Source organism: Antechinus flavipes, chromosome 1, assembly GCF_016432865.1.
Source record: "Antechinus flavipes isolate AdamAnt ecotype Samford, QLD, Australia chromosome 1, AdamAnt_v2, whole genome shotgun sequence".
Classification (NCBI taxonomy): Eukaryota; Metazoa; Chordata; class Mammalia; order Dasyuromorphia; family Dasyuridae; genus Antechinus; species Antechinus flavipes.
In genome coordinates, this window is record NC_067398.1 from 437570157 (window position 1) to 437596751 (window position 26595).

The 26595-nt window shown below is 33.9% G+C and overlaps 2 protein-coding genes across 2 annotated transcripts; both read left to right on the plus strand.

Moving 5' to 3' along the window:
- The first annotated feature begins 3488 nt into the window (after positions 1-3488).
- Positions 3489-10846, plus strand: FABP4 (fatty acid binding protein 4). The gene is made up of 4 exons (XM_051969984.1): positions 3489-3633; positions 8512-8684; positions 10002-10103; positions 10625-10846. Exons 1-4 carry the CDS (start codon positions 3561-3563, stop codon positions 10673-10675), a joined length of 399 nt encoding a protein of 132 aa, XP_051825944.1. The 5' UTR covers positions 3489-3560; the 3' UTR covers positions 10676-10846.
- Positions 10847-17731: 6885 nt separating this feature from the next.
- On the plus strand, positions 17732-25267 carry FABP9 (fatty acid binding protein 9). Its single transcript, XM_051998358.1, has 4 exons — positions 17732-17836; positions 23180-23352; positions 24418-24519; positions 25073-25267. Exons 1-4 carry the CDS (start codon positions 17764-17766, stop codon positions 25121-25123), a joined length of 399 nt encoding a protein of 132 aa, XP_051854318.1. The 5' UTR covers positions 17732-17763; the 3' UTR covers positions 25124-25267.
- The last annotated feature ends 1328 nt before the right edge of the window (positions 25268-26595 follow it).

Sequence of the window (26595 nt, forward strand, 5' to 3'; positions counted from 1 at the left end):
AATACTATTTAAAAAATAGCTTATTATGGCCCCAATAAGTATAAAAGAAATTCAAATAAAATTTAAAAAATTAAATCACACATAAAACTAGAAGTTTCAAACAATTAGTATAGTTTGTTTAAAAAAATATGTCAAGACCCTAATCAAATAAACAAACATCCTATTTACCTAGGTCTAATCTCTTTTCTCTGTGTTTATTATTATATTTTGTTGCTGTTGGTTATTTTTATAGCTATTAGTTTTGATTCTTTTTCTTCACTCTGTATTATTTCACTGAAATCTCTTTGTATTTCCTTTTAGTCTTCATATTTATTATTTATTAGAACCTAGTTTTTTCAATTTGTCATACATATATGATTCCTTTATATAAGTATTAGTTTTAAATTTCTTCTTCAAAATTTATTAGAGTCTAACATACTCCTTTATTCTTAACAATCAGAAACTGACTCATTTTATTATAGGCTTAAAAGGACCCTATTTATATTAATTCGGTGTCATTACTCTTTGTAGAGAATCCTGACCAAGAGATTTCTTCACTCATAAACATGCATTGAATAGGTACTTCTTTAGATATAAAGAAAATGCTATTTACCTAACAAAATGTTGTTTGAAAATTTTTGTCCTCATAGTAGTGAATTTGCTCGGAGTCATAATTATGGCAAGATAAAAGGCCTTTCCTTCAAGGCACCAAATTGCAGAGGGCAAAAAACTCAACACATGCAACTCCTTCTGCAGTAGAAATGACAATAGAAACCAACTCTTCTTACAACTCAACTAATGCCATCTGCATATCATGATTTATAAAGTTGCTTTGAGGGCAAAATTATGCTTGAGGAATGTGTAGCGCATTGCATGTTCTGGGTGCTAAGTTTGCTAGTTGTGCTCTGTTCTGATCTCTTTCACTTGATTCTTTTTGCCTGCTGAACATATCTGCAGAATGGTCAAGTTCTCTTGTTTAAGTTGCCACAAAAAAGCACAAAACCAATTGGTGACAAAGTAATTAAACCAGGAATCTCAGTATTGGTAATACTAGCAATCTGACTGACCCGCCATGGGCTCATCCCCAAACAGGGGGCAATGTGGTCTAGTGACCAGAGACAGAAAACCTGTGTTTAAATACAGTTGTGCTACTTGCTGCTTCTGTGATCTTAAGCAAGTCACTTATCTTACCTCGACCTCAGTTTCTTCCTTTCTAAAATGAGATAGCCATTGAGGGTCATTCCAGTTCTAATTTTAATAATCTAAAAATTCCCTTCCTTGTAAAATTAAATCTTTAATAATAATAACTGACATTTATAACACATTTAAATGTCTGCAAAACACTTCATGAAAATGTTCTCATTTTAGTCATTCAATATCCTATAATAAAGGCATCTAAGATATTACTCTTTTTAGATTTTACTGGTGAAGAAACTGAGACAGAGAGGTTTAATTACTTATTCATGATCATAAAGCTTATTCATGATCTTTAGTCAGAGGTAGGATTGTAACCCAAGTTTTCTGGATTGCTTATCAGTGACCATATATTATAGGATGATATTCTAAGGGAGGAATTATGACTTGGACACATCAGCATCTGATAAGTGGGTCATCAAATTAATTTAATTATCTCAATGATTAAAAGCATGTTAGGGACATGGGCACATTTTTAAGGGGATTTAAAAATTACCAAGTCATTTAATACTTTTTCATTCCTCATTTGAGGGACAGCTATATCAGGCAGTAATATTTCAACCTTATTCATTATTTTTATTAAAAATCCCAGATTCAGGGCACCTAGGAAGCATAGTAAATAGAGTCCTGAGCATGGAGTCAGGAAGATTCAAGTTCAGATCATGCCCTAGTTACTAGTGACTCCATGCACTTTGTTTAACTTTGATTTGTTATACAAATACTGGATTAGTGGATGTAGTACAATGGATAAAGTGCTAAGCCTGCAGTCAGAAAGATTCATTTTTACTAAATTCAAATCTGGTCTCAGATTCTGTTATGCCACAGTTCTCTTTAACTGTCCTGACTCAGTTTCCCTGCACTAGTTTCCTTGTCTCAGTTTCTTTAACTGTTCTATGTCAATCCCCTTAGCTGTAAATCCTACTCTGGCCCATTAAGACTGAGGACCATTTGCTCTAAGGTTATAAATTGTTAGCAAGATAAATAAGAGAATAGACCTCCTGACTCTTTTCTGTCCTCAAGAATTTACAATATCCCTCTAAAATATTCCAAGATACCTCACCGACATCTTTATCTCTATGTATTCAGACATCCTGTTTCTAGGTTTTTTTAGGTTTATGGCCTTCCCTATCCTGACCGAGGCTTTCTCACCTTTTCCTTCTTCTTTGTCTCTAAAAGGTACTTAAAGGTTTGAGATTCCCCCATTCATTGCTGGCGGCTGTATGCTGGACGCTGGATTCTTTGGGAAGACAGTCTCCTCCAGCCCTGGGATCAACATGGATCCCTTGGTCCCCGTATATCTTTATCTCTGTCTGACCGGATAATTTGAGATGAGAGTCTTGTCCAGTCAATCTTACTCTCCCATTAATAAAATATTAAAAACTCTCTAATCTCTCTCCTGCCTCAGTTTCTCTGGTATTACAATTCTTAGAAGCTCTGTGACCCTGGAAAATCACTTAACTCTGTTTGCTTCAGTTTTCTCATCTGTCAGATGAATTGGAGAAAGAAATGGCAAATCACTCCAGTATCCAAGAAAACCCCAAATATAGTCACAAAGAGTGGAGAAATGACTAAACAACAAATATAAAGGTTAGCCGTTATTATTATTAGATGCACAACATCAGAATAATGTCATTTTTGCTTCCCCATAAATACTAGTTGGATAGAATATTTTTAAGCAGTTTAATTTATATTTACTTAGTTCTTTCTATAATTATCTGTAAAATGGGTACAAAAATAATACCTATCTTCCTATGTGGTTGTGAGGACAAAATAACATTCAGTCTCAAAGAACTTTCCCAGCTGTTTCAGAAAGGACTTCAGGATTCATTCCTATTGTATTCATTCCTATTGTTCTTCAAATTCAATAGTAATACACAGATAATTACATTTAAAAAATATTACCCCAAAGAATTGTGGTAAAGTTCACATTAAGATGCAGGTTCTATCATACACTCAGATAAATACATATTCATGGAAATATTGCAAGGAAATTCCATCAGCAATGTCTGATTCTTTCTCAGCAAAGACTTTAAAATATTTTGTCTTCTGCATGTTTTCTAATGATTTAAGGCCCCTTCCTCCCCCCCCTTTTTTTTTTGGCTGTAGAGTCATAAAACCACATGACAGAAAGGGAACCAAAGTTGAAGAATTTATAACACACACACACACACACACACACACACACACACATTTACTTAGAGGGGAAAAAAGGAAAAATTGGTCCTAAAGGAAATGCTCAGACATCATTTCCAATTGGTTATTCCCAAATATCACGTGTCCTAGATATCTTTAAAAGGAAGTTATCTGGGCTCAGGAGTGTCACATTGCTTTCCTGAAAACCAGTTTCCTTTCCCTACTTGAGGTCGAAATCTCAAGAGTCCCACAAAATGTGTGAGGCGTTTGTAGGAACCTGGAAGCTTATTTCCAGTGAAAATTTTGATGAATACATGAAAGAAGTGGGTAAGGATAAACTTTGTAATCTTGCCTGGATAAAGAATGACTTTTTCTTTCTAGGGAAATGAAGTTCATGACTGTGTGTCCACACTGGAAGGCTGGCCAGCTAATTAAATAGCCCTTCTTCAGAGGATATGTTGGTATTAATTGCCCTTTGCTTCTGTATTCTAAATGTTTTTTCAAGTTTTCAGTTAGAAAAGTAAACTTTGTGTGTGAAAGGCTCTAATCAAGTTTTTTTTTTTTTAAATAGCTAACAGAAATTATTTTCCCGATTTGCTCTCCCTGATTCTTTGGTTCATTGGGCTCATTGCCTATGGCTTTCCTACCCATGGAAACAAAGAAATATATTTCTAATCTAGTATGGTGTTGTATAGCAGTTTGCATTTGAAGTGTGTACTAAAGTTTTTATCTTACTTTATGCCATGTTGTATTCTTTCTTTCTTTTCCAGGATGAAGAAATAACTCAAATGATTAGGCTTTCCCCCACAGTTAAAGAATATTTAGAGAGCTATAGGAATGGCCACCAAGATTGTATACTGATTGCTTGGTTATCAAGCTTATTCTGACAATTGCTGCTTAATGGGAGATAATGTCTTACACTTCATATTTGCCTTCTTTGACTTTATTAAAGTTCTTTGACTCTTTTACTCTGGCCTTAAAGTCAAGAGGACCTGAGTTCAAATCTGTGCTCAGATACTTGCTAGTTATGTGACCCTGGGTGAATCAATTAACTGAGGTTGCCTCAAAAAAAATTTTTTAAAGAAAAAAGATGTTTTTTGACTTGAATTATAGGAGATTTCTAGATGCTGAAGCCATTCTTCCCTTAAAGTCAGAGTCTAGTATTCTAAGTTTAACAATCCAAACTTATCTGAAATTATGTTACAAATTTACTAAAGAAATCAACTAAAAGTTTCAGATGATATTATTGTATTTATTTAATTAATTAAATACAAATGAGATTTTAAGATAGAGTATTTATTTAATATAGATAGGATATATTCTCTCCACCATAATTTTGTGTCAGAAATAGGGCAGGCCTTATGATTTATAAGGGTCCACCAAAGGAAGTTCCTTCTCTATAACGGATGCTTAGTGAGAACTTTCTTAGAAGTAGTGTACTGAAGGAGGAAGAGGCACTATCAGTGTTTTACTTAGGAATCACCATTTAAATATATGTCACTTTACACACTTCAGGGAACATAATACACACTGAATAAATATTTATTGATTGTTACTTAATTGAAAACTGAAAATCTTACATCTTTTCAAAAACCTCTAACTTCTGAAAAGATAAAGCAACTTTTTTTGATTTTCTGAAACTAGGTGCTGGCTTATAGAAAAGAGGGGGAAAAATAATCTAATCTTGTACTGATTCTTATACCATGCCATGATTGCATATGATTTCCTTTTCATGTGTGAGGTACTGGGATCTGAGTGATTTAATTAGTGTTTTCTTTTCAAATATTCATTTAAAGTATTTGAATTCTATATTAACAAAGCACCATTCAAAATATCAATTGATTTGCTGTTGTCATTTAAATATTTTAGTCACGTCTAACTTATCATGATCCCATTTGGGGTTTTCTTGGCAAACATATTGGAATGGTTTGCCATTTCCTTCTTCAGCTCATTTCATAAATGAAGAAACTGAGACAAACAGGATTAAATGTTTTGCACAGGGTCACAGAATCTGAGGCTAGTTTTGAACTCGTGAATTTTCTAATTCCAAATCTAGTGCATTATCCACTGTACTACTTAGCTGCTTTAAAATTTTCTTGTTCAATCATTTTCTACTCCTTGTGACCCCAGTTGGGCTTTTCTTGGCAAAGACACTGGAGTGATTGGTTGTTTACTTCTTGAGCACATTTTACAGATGAGGAATTCAAGGCAACGGGGCCAACGGGGCTAAGTCACTTGCCCAGGATCACACAGCTAGTAATGATCCAAGGCCAGAGTTGAATTCAGGTCTTCCTGATTCCTGATTCTTCTTAACTGCCCTCCAATTCTAACCAATTAAATAGAATTATTTAAAACATTTTAAGGGGACTGCATAAGAAATGTCAGTGAAAAAATCTCCTTTCCCAATGCAGATTGGCACCTGCTTTACGGTTTATAATGTATTTGTGTTCTGGAGGTGGGGATCCACATAGTCAAAAGCAAAATCTAAATCCAGGCCCTCTTGACTCCTGTTTTATCTACTAGGCTAATGAATCACTGGGAGCAGACCCCGAGAAATAGCTTTGGGTGGAGAGGATAACTTGTGACTTACCCAAGATCACTCAAGGAAGCAAATCAAAAGTCATATCTCAGATTTCCTGATTCTATGGAATAATATCTTCTTACCACCTTATTGCATTTATTATGCTTCAGAAATTGCTAGAGCCACCATTTGACCATCTTTTCATTAGGTAGCTTATTTTAGTCCATTTAGATGTAGAGTGAGAGCTGACCCACCACTAATGTTACCCTTCTGGACATTGTCACACTTATTTCCATCTCTGATGCTTCCAGTGGTCTCTAAGGAAGTAAAACAAATAAAGTTTATATTCTCCATTATTAAAATAATTCCAATGTATTCGTAAAATCATAAAACTTTAAAGCTGGGAGAAATAAAAGTTTATCTAGTCCAGATTTTTCATTTTATAGATGAGAAAGCTGAGACGGAAAGAGTTTGAATATATTCAAGGTCACATATTTAGCAGTCCTAGAATCTCCAGGTTGGACTCCCATGTCTGTTTTTTCTTTTCATTTATGAGACTATGGGTTTCCCAATCATTTCATATACTTTGAGCCTATGTAAAATGCTTTGTGAAGTGTTATGTAAATGGCAACTATTATTGTAGGGGTATATAGGCAGTAGGATCAGTCTATTTGGATAAGGAAAAATTCTTGAGAAATTTGATACATAGCAGATGCTTAACAAATGCTTGTTGAAATAATTTGAATTGAAGCCATTTATAATCCCCAAAGGAGGATTTCTCAGAAAAAAAAAAAAGCATTCCTTCTTCTCTTTTAATTGTTTCCCACCTCCAAAACAGACATCCTTGGCTACACTTAGGAATCTAAAAATAATTATTTGGAGGTTTTTAGTTACACTGTCAAACTTTTTATCTTAATTTAATTTCTCCCATAGGCATAATAAAAAAACTGGTTACTCTGGTGAGTCAGTGTGGCCTAATGGAGAGAAGGCTGGCTTTAGAGTTTGGAAGATCTAGATTCAAAGCCACTGGGTGATTTCATGTAATTCATATAATCTCTCAATGTTCTAGCTAGAGATAGCTGAACCAGATTACAATGTGATTGGAAAATAATAAAATAAATACAATATAAATAATGGTAATATGTGGTTTTTTAAGTCCTCTTTTCTACTTGAATTTAGACAATCCTACTCAACCCTACTTGAGTTGAGTAACTACCACTGCTCTAGACAACCCTGTTATATATAAATTGAATTAAAAGTGTCCCATTAGGAATTTCTTTCATCCCTCCCTCTCCACTCCCCCAAAATGTCCTGCACCAGTAAAATCCTACGTCTAGGCTTTGTCATTATCTGTAGGTGATATATTATCCTTTCTTTAAACATCTCTAAAATCAATTTGACATCTCCACAGTAAATGGTCTGATGATATTTTCTGGGGTTCAGGATCAATGTGATTTCATTGATGTGAGAACTCCTGATATGGAAATTACTTTTACTAATATAAATATACAATTTTGCTCTAACCATTACACTTGTAATTTTTAAGTTTAGAGGGATGCCTGAGCCACTGAAAGGGTAAATTAGCTAGGTCACATAGTCATTATGTGACTTGAAAATTGGCCCTTTAATCACTAAGCCAGGCTACCTCACTATAATAATAGTAATAAATATATCTTTAGGGAAATCAAGTCAAGACTCAAAGTATGACAGAATAACTTAGGAAAGAGCATATAAATATGAGGCTTGAGTAGTGAGATGATAACCAACTAGAAAGAGTTAATCAAGAAAGAGTGATCAACTTGAAATCATGCTTCTTTTACAATGAATAGAGATTTTTTTTTTAACTAAGCATGCCACAAGGATTCTTATTCTGGGTTTCATGATTTTTTTTTTAATTTCGATAGCAACATTTCAACTTAATAGGTTCCTTTTGTAATCTAGCATGATTTTATTATGTACATTAAAATATTATTGTAAGAAGGGGGATATAGCCTTTATCAGAGGGTAAATTGGTCTTTGACACAAAAAAATTAAGAACTAGCCAAAGACACACTACTAGTGGGATGTTAGACTTAAGTTCTAAATTTAATTATGCTTCATTCACTAAGGTTCATTCATGATGGAAAAGTATTAATTAATCAATCAATAAGTATTTATTATGTAGCTGCTACATGCTAGGCACTGAATATTACAACACTGAATGTTGTAAGATAGCTGGCTATTTGGTGTCTAATGATGCTATCAGAGCTTTTTGTTTTGTTTTGTTTTTTACCATATTATTTATTACTTATAATATTGACTTTCATGCTTGCTCATAATGTGTTTTGTAAAGTGATATATTATGTCTTTACTCCCCATGTTCTAGCCAGGATCTGAGATAGAATACCTTAGATCATATAGTATTGTCTACTAGGCCTGCAGCTAAAACAACAGATAGGTGATATACTTTTTCAAACATTACCTCATTTACCAAATAGTCCCTGTATATTTTTTCCTGCAAAAAATAAATGAAGCCTTTTAGGAGCGTACTATCATTTTTGTTCTTTCTTAGAACCAAAAGGAATCATAAAAATCAATTTAAAAAAAAATCTCTTGCAGAAAAATAAATTAGAATTATATTCAAGGTATTTACTCGTAGCAGAATTTAATATAAAACTTAAAATATTCTCTTCTCTGCATTTTAGGAGTGGGTTTTGCCACCAGAAAAGTGGCAAGCATGGCTAAACCCAACATGATCATCAGTGTACAAGGTGATGTGATCACCATTAAATCAGAAAGTACTTTTAAAAATACTGAGATTTCCTTCAAACTGGGCCAGGAATTTGATGAAGTCACTGCAGATGACAGAAAAGTCAAGGTGAGGAATAAAAGTTCCCTTTATGTTAAGGGATATTTCTTTTAAAAAATACTTTTTTAAATTGGAATTCTTTGTTCTACATCAACTTCATTTCACAAAATATCTTTCCTTTTCCCTACCCTTAGCGCTATCCTTTATTACAAAGAAAAAAAGTAAGAGAAAAAACTCATAAGGAAAACTAACCAACACATCGACAAAGTATTAAGATTCATTTTTCCATACCCATAGTCTTCCACTGAAAGGAGGGCAATCTCAGTCTCAGATCTGTTCTATAGCACCAAATTTTGTTACTATTGTATTATTTTCTTTTTTTCCATTTACATTATTATAATTACTGCTTATATTACTTTCCTTATTCTGCTGATTTCACTTTGTACCATTTCATGTCTTTCAATATTTCTCTATATCTTCATATTCATTATTTCTTTTATTTTAGCATTATTCTATTAGAGTTAGGTACAACAACTACTCCTCAAGAGTTGGACATATACTTTGTTTCCAACTACTATTATAAAAACATCCATGTGTAATTATTTTGGCATATATGCAACATTCCTTTCTATGTTTTACCTCCTTGAGATAAGAAGTAGAGTCTCCTGGTCAAAGAGTGTAGACATTTTATTCACTCTCTACATTAATTTAAATTTTGTTTACTTATGATCAATTTGCCCATTTTACCATCAGAGCATTCAAGTGCCTGCCTTTCCATAATCCTTCCAAAATAAATTATTTCCATCTTTGTCAATACTATTCATCCCAATTTTCTGTGGATGAAGTAAAACTTAAGAGTTTTTTCAACTTGTATTTCTCTTATTATTAATGATTGGAACAATCTGTCATATGGTTGTTAATAGTTTACAACTCTTCTGAGAACCATTTATATCCTCTGACCATTTATCCATTCATTAATAGCTCTTTGTCATAGATATTTGTGTTGGTTTGCTATATATCTTGGAAAATAGATTCTTATCAGAAGTAGGTGATACAAAGATTTTTTTCCCCTTCCTTCCTTTCTTTTTCCTTTCTTTTGCTTCCTTTCTTTTATCAGTTGCATTATTTTTATTTGTGCAAAAGCTTTTCAATTTCATGTAATTGAAATGATTTATTTTATTTTTTAAATTATCTTGATCTCTTGTTTAGTTAAGAATTTTTCCTTAAGAGACATTTCTATATTCTTGAAAAGTCTCATATACTATAATAATGAGAAAAAATGACTGATCCATTGAAAGTGAAAAGTCTGGAGAATAAACATCATGAGTAATTCTTCTATCTCTCCCAGACATATAAAGCCTCACCATACTTTTTTTATGCTTACAGAGTATCATAACCTTAAATGAGGGTGGACTGATTCAGGTGCAGAAATGGAATGGAAAATCAACCACAATAACACGAAAACTTGTGGATGGTAAAATTGTGGTGGTGAGTTATTTCTAATCTCTAACTACAGTAAAGTTCTTATGGTACTGCAGAAGCAAAACCATATGGTCAATCAGATAACCAAAGCTTGATGTTTGCCTCTGCCACTTACCAACCTAAATGACCTTTCAGGAATCACTTTATCTCTTTGGGCTTCAATTTACTTAACTATGAAATGAGGGGCTTGGGTTGGATGAATTCTGAAGTTCTTTCTAGGTGTGAATCCTTGATCCAGGTTATCTTAGATTGCATTCTCCCCATATAGAATACCCAACTGTCAGTTCTTCCCTGAGAACACTTTGGAAAAAACAAAAGGGGACTCCTGGACTTATAATCAATTGCATTCTGAACTCAAGTGCACATGCCAAAGTAGTGTCTTACTGGATCTGACATTAGTAAAGAAGAAATGTACATAAGTTACTCCCACCTTTTAGCTAAATTGAGCAATAAAGAAAAAAGAACTTTCCACTCTTTCATCTTTGTTTCACCCTGAAATTTGATCCTCATTTCTTCTTGTTCCCTAGGAATGTGTCATGAAAGATGTCACTTCCACTAGAATCTATGAGAGAGCATGAACTGACTTCTCAATGGGCCAAAACCTGCCAAACTCCACCACTTTTTGTTATGTGTGTGTTGTTTAAATAAATATGAAGTTCTTCAGGACTATATTGAAAGAAATTCTATTTGCAATATGTTTATCTACTCCTTTCTGTTTTATTGATTCAATAAACATCTTTAACATTAAATATGTTCATGGATATTTTGTTCAGTGTGGATATTTTATTACTTGTCTTAATATTTTAAGATATATTCCTCATGGAAAATTAATAGTTGACTAGCTTACTTGTATGAGGAAGGATAATTATATAATTAATAGCTTATTTGTAATCTTTTCACTGGTCAATAATCCCAAAGAATTATTCTGCCATATTTATATTGAGTAACATTAATTTGAAATTTATAATAACACAAATGCAGTATATAGGCTTTGGTACTGTTTTGTAACTGAATTGGATGTACTCTATGTAAATGTAATGATTGTCTTCCTACTTAATATATTTTCAGAGATTTCAGCCTCAGTCCTGAAACATTTTTCCCCCTTTCCTTTTTCCCTCTACTAGAGTGAGAAAACTTTCATTATATTTAAGACTAGAAAGATGAAAACACAAATCACTCATATAAAAACATTTCTGGGAGATATTGATAAAGGAAAATGATATGGAGAACAGATATTGGACATTTGAGAGTGAGAGTAGATGTCACGAACAGAGTAAAGTCAAGTTAGCAAACATTCATAATATTAAGCATTTGCAAAAAAGAACCAGTCTATGCCCTCAAGTAGCTCACAATTCAAGGGGGAATATAAAATGCTAACAACTATATATAAACAAGATATATACAAGGAAAATAGGAAATAATCTGTGATGATTCAGGCCAGTTCCCATTGTCTTGTGATGAAGAAAGCCATCTGCACCTAACGAGAGGACAGTGGGGACTGAATGCGGACCACAACATAGTATTTTCATTCTTTTTGTTGTTGTTTGCTTGCATTTTGTTTTCGCTCTCATTTTTTTTCCTTTTTGATCTAATTTTTCTTGTGCAGCATGATAACTGTGCCATAGAAATATATATAGAAGAATTGCATATGTATAATATATATTGGATCACTTGCCATCTAAGGGAAGAGCTGGGGGAAAGGGAGGGAAAATTAGAATACAAGGTTTTATAAGGATGTATGCTGAAAATTATTCATGTATATATTTTGAAAATAAAAAACTTTAATTAAAAAAGGAAATAATCTCTGAGGGAAAGCACTAACATTAAGGGGATCAGAAAAAATCTTCTTGATAAAGGTGAGATTTTAGCTGAGACTTTAAAAAAAAGAGTGGAAAATCAGGTTTCCCATAAGAGACATAAGGGACAATCAATAAAAATTCGGTGAGTAAATGGATTGTCTTATACAAGAAACATCAAGGATACAGGTGTCACTAGACAATGAAGATACAGAGGAGAGAAAAATACAAGTGGTAAAATTGGAGGGACCAGGCTGTAAAAGGCTTTCAAAGTCAAACAGAAGATTTGATGTTTAATCCTGTTGGTAATAAGGAATCACTGGAATTGATTTAATATGGGATGCCAGGAACAGACCTGTGTATAAGAAAGATCAATTTTGTGGTAAACTGGGAATGGGCTGCAATGGGGGAGAGGCTTGAGGCAGAGAAATCAAATAAAAGATTATTGGAATAATCCGGGTGCAAGGTGATAGGGTCTTGTATCAGGGTGGTGGCTATGTGAATGGAGAGAAGAGAGGTATACACAAAATGTTATGAAGATAAAATTGACAATATTTGATAATTAATAGTATAGGAGAAGTGATGAGAAAGAGTGAGAGGTCAAATGAGTTGCAATCCTGGGTGATTGGGAGTAGGAAGAGGGAAGTCAGGAAAAAAGGGAAAGTTTTGGAGAAGTGATAATGAATTAAGTTTTGGACATGTTGAATTTAAGATGTCTATGGCACATCCTATACAAGACACCTAATATGCACAAATGGAGACCAGAAGAGAAATTAAAGTTGGACAAATAATTCTGAGAATCATCTCATAAAGATGATAACTGAGTCATCATGTGAAAAAATATAGAAGGAAAAGAGAAAGAACTCAGGTCAGAGTTTTGAAAGACCAACTATTGTTATTAGGAGTGATCTGAATGAAGATCTAGCAAAGAATACTGAGGAGACTAGAAGAGAACCAGGAGAGCACAATGTCACAAGGACAAGAAGGGGGTCAATAATGTCAAAGTGTACAGAGAAGTCAACAAAGATGGGGACTGAGAAAAAGCCATTCTATTTGGAATTATTGCTAACTTGGAGAAAGTAGTTTTGGTTGAATGATGAAGTCAAAAGCCAAAGTATTAAGAAGAGTGTGAGAAGCTATTGATTAGATAAATGCAAATTAATAGGGTTAATAAAGGCCACATTTTTCAGATTTATAAAGAACTGAAGGAAATTTACAGGAATATAAGTCTTTTTCTAATTGATCATTATGGGCAGTAGTACTTCCAGGTTACTCCCATACATTAATACAGATTTCAGGTTAGGTCCATGGGATATGGCTATCCAAGGCTAAAAAAAAACACTTTGTGGGTATGCATTCTTAAAACTACTGTTTGTGAACACCCACCAGTGAGTTTTCTTTGATAAATAGTTAGTGACACAATTAATTTAAAGCAAAGGTAGTTGTCAAGATGGCATAATAATAATAATAAAAAAAGCTAGTCCTTGTTTTCTTGAAGAGAACCAATGGCATCACAAAGGACACTTTGAATTGTATAAATTGTATTAAAGTGAAACAAATTCTTGGTTGGTTAATTGTTGTCCTTTATTTTTGAAAAGGATCAAAAAACTCATTATGCTAGAGTTGAGTTACTGTGTGTCTAACTGTGGCTTATCAGACCAATATGAACTTGGAAGACTCTGGCTCAGGTTGGTCACAAATAGTCCCTTGAACATTTGGGGTGTATCTCTAACTTTGTTCATCTCATGTTTCTTCTGAGCTAATTCAATTCTGCTTTGTTCATAGAGCACAGTAGCTTCTCTGATGAGGGCACACCATGCTGAGTGGTCCTGTGCCCGTGTCTCCCATGTCATAAAATAGATTCTAAAGTTCTTAAGATATTTTGACAGTATCATTGCATCACTTTTTCTGACCACCTTGTGAGTGCTTGCCTGTGTGAGCTCTCCATAAATATTTTTTTTGGACAAACATACATTTGGCACTTGAACAAAGTGGCCAATCTAATGAAGTTGTGTTCTCTGTAGTAGAGTTGGAATGCTTGGCAGTTTACTTAGAGAAAGGCCCTGAGAGTCTGGTAACTTATCTTGCCAGGTGATCTTCAGAATCTTTCTAAGACAATTCAAATGGAAGCAATTCAGTTTCCTGGCATGATGCTGGAATACTGTCTAGGTTTCACAGGCATAAAACAATGAGGTCAACACAATGGTTCTGTACACCTTCAGTTCAGTAGCCAGTCTAATCCATCTCCTCTCCCACACTTTCCTTCCAAGCCTCCCAAACATGGAGCTAGCTCTGACAATATATGTGTCAAGCTCATTGTCAGTATGGACATCTCTGGAATGTATACTACCAAGGGAAGAGAATTTATGCATCACATTCAAAACTTCACCATTTGCTGTAACTGATGGTTCCATACATAGGGATGGTGTGGTTAGCTGATGGAGGACCTGTGTATTCTTGGTGGTAACTGTTGGCCAAAATTAGCACCAGCAGCAAAGAATTGATACATACTTTGTTGCATCTTTGCTTTGGAGGCTAAACTGAGTGCCCAATCATTTGCAAACACTCCCTCCATTTTAGTTTTAGCGTGTAGTCTTTTCAAGTAGAAGAATTAACCATTGGAGGAGTAGCTGACTTTAATTCCACATCTCTCATCAATGAAAGTGTTTCACATCACGACTAAAAACATCATTCTAAAGAGCATGGCACCAGTCACACAGCCTTGTTTCACTCAACTGGTGACTGGGAAAGCTCAAGAGCATTGCCCTTGCTCAGAACCTGGGTAAATATACCATCATGAAATTGATGTACTATATTAATACCATATTGACTTTCCTTGGCCCCTTCTGAAGCCATCCTAGTTCTCAGGTAGTTGACCTTTTTCTAGGTATAGGATCAGTCTATTAAGGAGGAATCTGGCAATGACTAAAGAGAAAGACTGCATCTGTGCTTGTCACAAGAAAATCTATTCCCTTTACCTTTATAAAAATGTATGATAAAGGTATCCTTAAACTCCTGGGGCATAACTTCCTCTTGCCATATAATCTGGAAAATTTCAATCAACTTTTTTATGAGCAATAGACCCTCCACCTTGTAAATCTCAGCTGGAATAGAATCAATATCTGGTGCTTTATCAGACAAAAGCAGAAGAATGTCATTAAAAACCTCTTATTCGGTAGAACTTCAGCTAGAGAGTGATTAATTTCAGCTTGAGGTAAATGGTCAATAGCTTCAGCCCATCTGCCAGAACAGTTTACCAGAGTGTGGCCACTGTGCACACTATAGTTTCTTGGAGCTACAAGTAAGAGTTAGGAGGATCAGGTGGACACTAAAGGTGGAAAGCAGCCCTGTACTTAAGTACAGAGGTACTAGTCTTCCCTGAACTACCCTACATCCTAAATATGGCATTCTTATAGTATATACAAATAGCATAAAGCTAAGAGAAATGATTAATATACTGGATAATAGCCAGAATGTCAAAAGACCTTAACAAAGTGCAATGTTGTACAAAGATCTAATAAGATAAAATATAAAGGATAGAACTGCACTTGGTTTAAAAAAATAAATTGTCACAAGTCCCAGATGATCTGAATAAAGATCTAAGTAGATTTCAAGTTCAAGATGTATCAACAGTGTGACATGGCATCCAAAAAGCTAATGTGACCTTAGGCTGAACAGAGATCTGGGGTTCAGAAAGAGGGAGCTGATAGTCCTTTTATACTTTACACTTGTTAGATCACATTTAGAGCCTTGTACCCAGTTCTGTAAGCCCATTTTGCAAACACATTGAGAAGATGGAGAACATGAAGAAGGTCAATTAGAATGGGGAAAGGTCTCAAGATTGTGAAAATTAAAATGCATGGAAGATATAACAAGGATGAGTCTGAAATGGAGAATACTTGCAATCATAAAGAGTTTGAAGGATTGTCATATGGATGAGAGACTATATTCATTCTGTTTGGCCCTAGACAGCAGAATTAGATGTAATGGCTGAACTTCGAAGAGAGGCAAATCTAAACTTGGCATAAGAACAAAATTTTTAATCTTTACAAACAAAAATGTAATGAGCTTCCTTAAAAGATAGTGAGTTTCCTTTCACTGAAACTTTTCAAAGATTGGATGGCCATTTATATTTTGCCAATTTTTATGTTTTTTCCCAGGTATGAATTATAGAATGGTACCTCTGAAAGCACTTTCTTACTCCAAGATTCTGTGATTTAATAGAAGAGACTTATGTGTTCAGAGTCTGTCAAACCCTTTATTTTCTATTATACTGGATGATAAACTGTTCTCTTCCCTTCAGCTTTTTCCCTCCCTTTTCTCTCATTCACGTAAGAGGAAGCAGTTTTGTTTCTCCTCTCTGGTGGGCAATAAGGAACACTTATGGTCAGATCTCCTCTCTATGGCTCCCTGAGAGGCTGAATGAACTCATCTCACCCCTGTCACCTGAGAAGTAATGAGAGATCACAATCTTTTTGGTAGAAATGATGCTAGTTACGTAGCTTGTTTTGCTTTTAATAATTAAGCCATGAATTTATAGAAATCTTTTTGGATAGATTTGGAGCTAGAACTTCTGAGACTTTATGTATTAATAAACTTTCATTGAATATCTTTTGCACCGCTCTTGAGTAGAGTTTATTTGATTTATTGAATGGGGCTCAGTGGACAATACCATTGGGAATTATTGATTTAAAAGGCACAAAAATGATTAATTTTCTGTGAACCATTAACTACTTATTCCAGATTTCTACAATCAATTGGCACCAGAAGAGAAAGTCATTTGTACCCCTTAAATTACTTTCTGGAAAACTTACCAAATCAAATTGAAATGGGTAATGAGTAACACAGAATTTGGAGAATGTTGTGTTTTTTTTTAATTTTTTTACCCTTTCACCTCCAACACTGGTGAGCAGTGGGGGGTCCTTGTAAAAATGTACAGAGTTAAGCAAAATTAAATTCCACAATTAATGTTACATCATTGATAAATTACTCAAGGTAGTTCTCCAAAATTCTCTTAATATAAGCAAGAAAACTTATGTTTAAACCACTGTAACTCTCATTCACTTGAGTTTTTCTCAAACTTCAACAAATTCCTCTTTTTACTTTCAAACCTATTGCTGTTCATTTTCTTATTATTTCCAAAATTTCAAAGATGCCTTTTCCATCCACGAAAGATGTTTATTCCATAAACACTAAGCCCTTTTTTGAGATTCGTAGCACAGAGACAATTTCTTTTGCTCCTCATCCCCAGTTAAACTTGATGAATAATGATGATAATAGTAATAATACCCTACACAATACACTAAGAAAATGTAAGCATTTTATAGATATTATCTGTACTACACATCATCCCTGTAAGGTAGGGAAGGGGAGAAATAATTTGACGATGAAGAAATAGAGGTAATGTGACTTGTCCAAATAAATAATAGCTGATGGATGAGGAAGATGAAAAGGTGTTCTCTTCTCTTGCCAGAAAATTAGACTTGTATAATCATTAGATGTTCATCAGTTTCTTCCCCCAAATTTGACTCAGCATTTACATCTGAAAAGGCTGATCCTCTTTGGAAGTTGCCTTCACTACATACAAAATAATATTTATCCCTTGTTCTTTGGGTATAAGTCACAGTGCTAGAAGCTATAATCACTGACCTAAATCAAAATTTACATGTTATTTTCAATTTCCTAATTTGGTGGTAAGAACAATTAGTCATGTGGTAGTAATGGGAATCCTGGGCCTTATGTTTCCTATTACTATGTCAAAGGAGTCACGTGGTAATGATGTCCTTTAAAAGGTAATCTTGGTAGCCTTGCAGTTCATTTCATTCCTTGGTCTTCTGATCTGAGCCTCTATTTCCACCAAAATATCCAAGATGGTTGAGCCTTTTTTGGGAACCTGGAAACTTGTCTCCAGTGAAAACTTTGATGACTACATGAAAGAACTAGGTGAGATGTCATTATGTGGGATGGGAATTATTGGGTTACTTTTTAAAAAATGTTGGGAGGTGATGGCTTTCCTCTTCTATTTTTTTCTAAATTTCTAGATTATACTATGTTGACCTAAAAAAATCCACTTCTTACATATATTGCAACTTTAAGTGCTATTGCTTTAAAGTATATGTATTAAAAGAAGAGTATTATCTATATGCTGAAAAATCCTATGAATTATAATAAATCTATATTTATAGGAACATTCTTTGGTTAATAGTGAAAGCAGCTTCCAAAAAAATCAGTGCTTTCAGATGTGAATCTTCAGACTCAAATTTGGGAGAAAAACTGATGAACACCTTTATTGGATGTACAACTCTAGGTTTTCTAGCAAGAGAAGAGAACAATTTTGGGCGTCCCATGTCCATCAGCTATTATTTGTTTGAACAAATCAGATTGTCTCCAATTCTTCATCTTCAAAGTATTTCTCCCTTTCTGTATCTTAACAGATATAAGCAGCAAAGTTTATATTCAGCTGGTTTTATAACATTTTTATGTGCAAAAACTTAAAATTTTGACAGCTAAACCTTCTGCTCTTGATTCAGTCTTTCTTTAGATGAGGAGCTAATAATTGGAGGATTAGAAAAACCTTCACAGAGAGTGAACATTGAGAGACATCATGAAGGAAAAGAATTCTGACAGATGGAGATGAGAAGGGAGTGTATTCTAGACATGGGCAGGTGATTTGCAGATGAAGAAATGAGACTGGAATATAACTTGCCACCATGAAAAAAACTATTATAAATATTTTTGTATATGTAGGTCCTTTCCCCCTTTTTGTGATCTAAAAAGAGAGAAGTATTGAAAGAAGGGTGGGATTAGGGTAGAATATCATGAATTCTATTTTGGATATATTGAATGTGACATGTCAATTGGATATCCAGATGCAAGTGCATAGTAAGAATTAGAGAATTCAGGAGGAAGATTTAGAGTTGGATACAGCCTTGGAGTCATCAATGTAGAGTATACATGGAAGTGGATGTGATCATAATTTCAAGGAAAAGCATGTTGAGAGAGAAAAGTAAAATAAAATAGGGATGGAGCCTGGACCTATGATTCCAATGGCAGAGAGAGATCTTGATGAATAAAATTCTTTTATTAATGCAATATGGCACTTTCTCTTGAACTTTGAGTTTTAGAGAGTTATCTAAACCAATGAGAGGTTAGGCAATTGAATCTGTTTAGGCTTAAACTCTGATCTTTCTGCCTCCACTGCCTCTAATGAGCAATGGGCACAATTAGTCTAGAATAGGAGAATGATTATTAACTTGGAGACAGAAGCAGCCCTAGGGGTCATCATGGTTTGTTTGTTTCTTTTTTTAATAGATAAGGAAACTAAAATCCAAATTATTTAAATGATTTGACCAAAGTCACTTGGAAGTGTCAGGATTTGAATTCGGGGTCTCAGATTCAACATTCTTGGTACTCCACCATAAGTTAAGGACAGATCATAGAGAGCCTTACAACTCAGGTTAAGGAGTTGTATTTTATTTTAAGCAATAAATAGATATTGAATATTTTTTGAACATGGAAGAGTCTTACAAAGATTATTCTATTAGCTGTGTGGAGAATAGGTAGGTGAATGAAGATACTGCCAACAAGAAGACTAGTTAGAAGATTAGAACTAGAGCCAATCTCATAAAGAAATTGCATTATTTAAATTCATACTGCCTATTTCCAGTGAGCTAGAACGGATGACCACATTTTATATAATTATAACTTTAAAAATTGTGAATTCAAATAATGCAATCATTTCAGGAAATTCAGTATTTATTTACTTGGCCCTAGATGTATTTCACTAGTCCGACAGGAGATGATGAGAATCCTAACTAAGCAGATGATTGTCCAAATGGAGAGAAGGAACAAATGTGGATTATGTTGTGAAGGCTCAGGTAAAGAGTAGTAAGGGAGTAAATTATAATGATGGTAGCGCAAATAAAGAAAAGTGATGCATTTGAGAGAGATTTTAAAAGAATAAAAAATGAATTTGGCAACTGATGATACATAAGGAAAGAGGGAGAAAGAAGAATCAAAACTCTAAACTTATGAATCTCTAAGGGACTTGAAGGATAGTAGTGTCATCAGCAAAAGGAAGACAGACAGAGAGAGAGAGAGAGAGAGAGAGAGAGAGAGAAAGTACACTTTTTAAGTAATATTTTTATAATTAAGTGTAAAAACAAATTTTAACATTCATTGTTTAAAAAATGCTGAATTTCAAATTATCTCCCTTCCTCCTTCACTATCTCCTCCCTAAAAGAGTTATCAATGTCGTATAGATTATGTATATACAGTCATGTAAATCACATTTCCATGTTAGTCATGTTGTGAAAGAAGAAATGGGGCTAAAAAAATCACTTAAAAATAAAGAAATTAAAAATAATATCTTTCAATATGCATTAAGAATTCATCAGTTCTTTCTCTGGATGTGGATAGCATTTTCCATCACGAGTTCTTTGGAATTGTTTTGGATCATTGTATTGTTGAGAACTGAGTCATTCATTATCACAGTGTTCATTTGGTTCTGCTCACTTTATTTCATGTAAGCCTTTCCAGTTTTTTTTTTCTGAAATTCACCCACTTATCATTTCTCAGAGCACAGTAGTAGTATTTCATTATATTCATATGCCACAACTTGTCCAGTCATTTCCAAATTGATGGACATTCCCTCAATTTCCAATTCTTTGACACAACAAAAAGATCTACTATAAATATTTTTGAACATGTAGGTCCTTTCCCTCCTTTTGTGATCTAAAAGGAGAGAAGAATGGAAGAGAGAGATTAGGATAGAGTATCATGAATTCTATTTTGTATATATTGAATTTGAGATGTCAATTGGACATCCAGATGGAAGTGTATAGTAGGACTAGATTAGAGTTGGATACAGCCTTAATCATCAGTGTAGAGATTTAATTTGTTTTATTTATGCAAGAGAATATAATCATCAAGGTGAACCATGTAGAAAAAGAAGAATTCAGCACAGGGTAGGAGAAGCACCAATGCTTTTTAAGTAGAAGATTGCAGTGATAATCTAGGAAGAGCCTGATTATGATACCTTAACCCAAAGGCAATGGAGCAGTTTAATAGAGGAGTTATTTTCAACCCACAGGTTACTCACTTGTATTTTAATGGTGTTACTAGGTAATGCATGATGGATTCTCTTGGATTATTGAAGCAGATGCATCAAGAACTAACCAAGATAAAGAGATAAGATGCAAATTCATCAGGTCAAATGTTTCTTAACCTAAATTTATTCAAGGAGAAAACGTAGTGTAACGAATACAGAGTTGATTTCAGAGGCAAAAAGAATTGGGTTTAGGTCCCTTAATTTTTCCAGTGCCCCAGATAATTCTTTAGACAACAAATTACATATGAGTTGCTTATCTGTACCAGTAAAAGGAGTTTTCTCATATTGATAAAACCAAAGGTCTGGACCCTCTTCATCTCTCTTTCCCAAATATGTTTCCAGCATGCCGATACACTATGTAGACTTAATTCTGCAATGACCAAAGAATTTAAATCATATGAAGAAACTATGTGGGAAGGATGAAATGTGAGCAAAGGAAGTCAAAGACTAAGTCCTAGTCAATCAATCAATAAGCATTCATTATGTGCCTAGTATATGCCAGATATTGCACAACACACTAATAATGCAAAAAGGGACAAAAGACAGGTCCTCCCCTAAATGAACTTACAATCTAATTCCCTCTGGCACTATCTATATGGATAGGAGAAAGTCATTTAATCCCTTTCAGGTATAAAATTATATCATCCCACAGTCTGAATAGATTTCAGAAGTCATGAAGTTCAACCTGGACCTGAGTAAGGAGCCCCTTTATAACATCTCCAACAAGCAGATATACAACTTCCTCTGGAAAACATCTTCACTTTTTTTTTTGGCAATTGTTAGGAAGTTTTATGTTTTTTCTCCTTAAGCTTCAGTTTCCACATTTGTAAAATAGTTATAATCAGGACTTTTCTGAAACTAGTTGAAACTAGCTCTTAAAAAAAGCCAACTGTTAAAAAAAGCCAGTAGTTAAAATTTCAATATATACATTTATAAGAGTCAGGAAGACCTGAGTTAAAAATCTAACTTGGTTAGCTTTATGATCTTGGACAAATCTCTTAGTTTCTGTTTGCCTCAATTTCACCAATTGTAAGACTATTTTATATCACCTACCTGTAGAATTGTACATATCAAACGTGAAAATATTTGTAAAGTGCCCTTAGCATGGTATCTAGCCCATGGCAGGTGCTATATAAATGATAATAATAATAATTTTTTATTATTATAAATTAGGACTTTATTGTTTAGACTTAAGAAAACAAATGAGAAAAAGTTAATAATGCAGAATAAATGTAAAAGTGTATACATATTTTTTCTGTGTGAGACAACTGATCAGTCAATTATTCAACATTTATTAGCATCCTCCTGGTATTATAATAATACAAACTGCCTAGCTCACAGAGAGTTCATGAGTATAGTTCTACTATAACTAGTATATTTACTATATTTTATAGTTCTATATATTCTATAGTACTAGGTAAATGCAAGTTTATTGTGCCTGATCTATATGTATAAGTTTGCAAAGAACTTTCCTTATTTCAGCTTCATAAAAATTCTGCATGGTATTATGACCCTCTCTCCCCCCCAGATTACAGAATAATTAAATGCATTTGTCCATAGTCATAAAATCAATTAGAAAAAGAATTCAAACTTGGGTCTCCCTGACTCCAGGTATAGCACCCTACCCACTATGAAATGCTTCTCCTCATCAAAATCTTAATAAGCAATATTTCCTCAAAGAATGAGTCTGAGAGAAAACTAGAATCTCAAGAAACTGCATTACTTCTTTCTTTCAGGCCTCTGGAAGTAGGGATATTGAGGCAATGATTTCATAAATAAAACCAAATTAGTCTGAGTGACAGATTGAAGCTTCCATACCCTCCTGGGAGTAGCTGATAGTCTGGGACTATATAACTTGATGCATAAATTGCGAAGATCAGGCAAAGGAAGGTCAAATCTATAAAAGTATAATGTGAAAAGTAGATTTAAAAAAACCATTAAAAATGATAAATTTTGGCCACTTCTTAAAGACTGTACATTTGAAATTAGATTATAAAGTCCTCATTAGATTTTAAGCTCCTTAAGGGCAGGGACTGACTTTTGCCTCTTTGTGTTTTCCCAGCATTTATCACGTGCGTAACATATAGTAGACATTAAAAGAAGACTTATTTTGAAGTCTTAAAATGGAAAACATCCTCAGAAAGAGAATGAAATCTGATTTCTTCTCTGTCTTGTAGGAGTGAGTTTTGCTGCCAGGAATGTTGGAGGATTAGCAAAGCCTACTGTAACTATCAGTGCTAATGGTGAGGTGATAACCATGAAAACTGATAGTACATTCAAAACCACAGAGATCTCCTTCAAATTGGGTGAGGAGTTTGATGAAACCACAGCAGATAACCGGAAAGTGAAGGTGAGCACATGCTACCAGATGATAAAGAACAGGTTTATTGGAGGCTAAGAATTCTTTTCTTGAAGAGTTCTTAGTTTTGAAGCTCTCTTTATACTATCTGCACGTCATAGAATCAAGCATTTATTGTAATTAATTTTCAGCTCTTTTGTTGAAGAATTTCAGCCCAGTTCAAATCTGTCCTCAGACATTTACGAGTTTTGTAAATTTAAGCAAGTCACTTAAATCTTTTTTGCTTCAGTTCCTCAACTATGAAATGAACTGGAGAAGATGGCTAATCACTCTAGTATCTTTGCCAAGAAAACCCCAAATAGGGTCATGAAGAAAAAATTACAACTGAATAACAATAACAAACCTCACCATTTATTACCTGGTTAGAAACTTGGCATTATATATATATATAAATATATATACATACATATATGTATGTATATTATATATATATATATATATCATATATGTCTCTTGAATGCTATTTCATGAGAAACTTTTTCTACTATTGGGGATTGGCAGCTGCTCTGTAAATCCTAGTCTTAGAACAAGAATGCTGAAATATTAAGCGATTTGCCTAGGGGCATACAGCCAGTATGTGTCAGAGCTGGGACTGGAACTCTGAACTTCTTGATTACAAGGCTAGACGTGTCTTATCACTAGACCATACTGTCTCAATCAGTTAGATGGTCTCCCAAAATAAAACCCAGATCTATGATACTATTGCTTGAAGTATTACAGTACAGATTTTGAAGTGTAATAATGTGTAAATGTGTAAAATGTATAAATGTGAAAAATGTGTAAATAGCCTTCGATGCTTTATCAGATCTCAGTTGAGAATACTTCCTCTATGGGGCTAGATTGCATCTTACCCTGCTCTCTCTCCGTGATTTTTGCCTTTGTGCTTCTCTAAATTCTTCTCCCTGATGCACTAGCTGCCTGTCATTTTTTATTGCTACCAGTATAGCCTTAAAATGTGATTAAAAATGAACAGCCAGCCACAGGTAGACCCAAATTTTCTAAAAGAAAACTATCAGTTTGTTGATTTCTAAAAGTAAGCCCATTGTGGATTTCTAGAGCATCGTAACAATGGAAAATGGCTCCCTGGTCCAGGTGCAGAAGTGGCAAGGCAAGGAGACAACAATCAAAAGACAAATTGCAAATGGGAAAATGGTGGCGGTGAGTTTCTTGTGAATGGCTAGAATCATTTAACAGTCATGCTGGATTTTAATATTATTCTTTTTGATCAGAGTGCTAAACTAGCAGCAAAAGGTAGAAAATGCAGAAACAAACATTTAAATTGCCATGTCAGGAAGGCCTAACAATGAGAATTATGCAAAGTAGAATATTACCTTGGAAGTATGGAAATTTCCTTTCATTAGAGGTCTTTTAGCAAAGGCTGGTTATTAATAGTTATTCATATACAGATTGGGCTAGAGGTCCTCTGCAGTTCTAATTCTGAGATTCTGTGAAAACTTCCAAGTTTCTTTGAATGCCCTAAATTATACTTTTTCCCCCTGGGTTGGGGATTCAGTGACAACTTTAGAACTACTTTAAATTTAAATATAATCACCTAGTCCAACCTTTTCACTTTACAGATGGAGAAAATGAGGTCCAGAAAAATTAAGTGGCTTACCTAAAGTCACAGATATAGTGTCAGGGCTCAGAATTCAAACACAGATCTTTTGACTCCATCCTACATACAAATAATAACAAATGTTCTTTTTTCCAGGTATGCACCATGAATAATGTTGTGAGCACTAGAATCTATGAAAAAGTATAAAGAAATTTCAAGAAAAATTGCATTCTGAGTCTGAAAAAAAGAAGTATCCATTATTCAGCAATATGAATAGAAATTTACTCAATATCAATTTAATCAATCAATTATTTTCAAATGAAGTATGATTTCAATAAATGATTCAACAAACATGTTAAGTGCCTACTGTGTTCCAGACATTAGGGAATATAGACATAAAATGAAACAATCTTTGCATTTACAAAAGTCATATTCTAGAGAGGAAGACAATACTCACACATGCAAATATATATTAAATAAAATAAAATAACATCAATAATTTTAAATAGCTTTTTATTTTAAAAAAAGTATATAAAGATAGTTTCCAACATTTCCCTTTGCAAAACCTGGTGTTCCAATTTTTTTCTCCCTCCCTTCCCCCCACCCCTTCTCCTAGAACAAAACAATTTATTGGAAGGGAGGCATTAATAGATGGAAGAAAAAGAAATAGTCTCATGTTGGAAGTAGATTTTGAGCTGAATTGTTAAGAAAACTAGGAAATTTAAGAGGCAGAAATGGGAAAGGAATGAATTCTAGATCTGGCAGATAGTCTGTCCAAATGGAAGATGAAATGCCATGGAAGAGGAACAACATAACAAGACCAGTTTTTTTCTGAAATATAGAGAATGTGAAAGGAATTGATGCCTCATGAGACTAAAAAACTGAGTTGGAGACAGATTATAAAGGGTTTCAAGGGCTGGAGTTAGTGTCAACACTGTGTTGATGAAGGAAGTAGCTACTTATGAATTGTAATTTGAGAACCTTTGAAAGATTTTAATGTTCCCCAGCATCTCTCTACTCATTCCAATATTCATGATCTCATTAATGTATGAATTCCTCTCAAGAGACAGATCATAAGCCTATGTGAAATTGGTGTTGGAGATTTTAGCAAAGCTTCTATGCCCTGTAGAGTACCTATTCTGACCAGCTATACTAGTGAAAGCACAGATGGAGAGAAATTGTTCCTTTATTTAAAGTCCTATTTTTTTTAACTTTCAAAATTGTAACTTTTTTGTTCTTTGTTCTTAGTATTATTATTTTTGTTGCATGACCCATAAATGCTTTATTACATTTTAACTCCAACTTTAGTCTGAAGGGGCCAATTTAAAATTTATTCTTTTAAGGCATTATCTTTGTTAAAATAAAAATATCCACAGAGCAAAAATATATTAAGACAATACACACTATTTGAAGAATCTGAAAATACTAAATATTGAGGATGGAATAGGTTTGAAACAAGAAAAGGAGAAAGGAAAAAAAAAAGAGGAGCAAAAGAGAGAGGTGAAAGCTATCCTAATGAACACTCTGACTTGCTTCATGATAATATTTGGAATTCTGGCCATGCTGAGATCCAGAGTATAAGATTCTATTATTTATTGTACCAAATGTCCATGTATAAAAGGCATTCACTATGGCATGAAAAAAGAACTAGGATATTATATACTATCACAAAACTATTA

What these genes read in the sequence shown, in the direction of transcription:
- FABP9 (XM_051998358.1), top strand. Translation starts at nt 17,764, where the DNA reads ATGGTTGAGCCTTTTTTGGGAACCTGGAAACTTGTCTCCAGTGAAAAC. An exon ending in CAGATAACCGGAAAGTGAAG is followed by an intron (nt 23,353 to 24,417) that starts GTGAGCACATGC and finishes GTGGATTTCTAG; the next exon opens with AGCATCGTAACAATGGAAAA. An exon ending in CAAATGGGAAAATGGTGGCG is followed by an intron (nt 24,520 to 25,072) that starts GTGAGTTTCTTG and finishes TCTTTTTTCCAG; the next exon opens with GTATGCACCATGAATAATGT.
- FABP4 (XM_051969984.1), top strand. Translation starts at nt 3,561, where the DNA reads ATGTGTGAGGCGTTTGTAGGAACCTGGAAGCTTATTTCCAGTGAAAAT. An exon ending in TGAATACATGAAAGAAGTGG is followed by an intron (nt 3,634 to 8,511) that starts GTAAGGATAAAC and finishes TCTGCATTTTAG; the next exon opens with GAGTGGGTTTTGCCACCAGA. An exon ending in TGGATGGTAAAATTGTGGTG is followed by an intron (nt 10,104 to 10,624) that starts GTGAGTTATTTC and finishes CTTGTTCCCTAG; the next exon opens with GAATGTGTCATGAAAGATGT.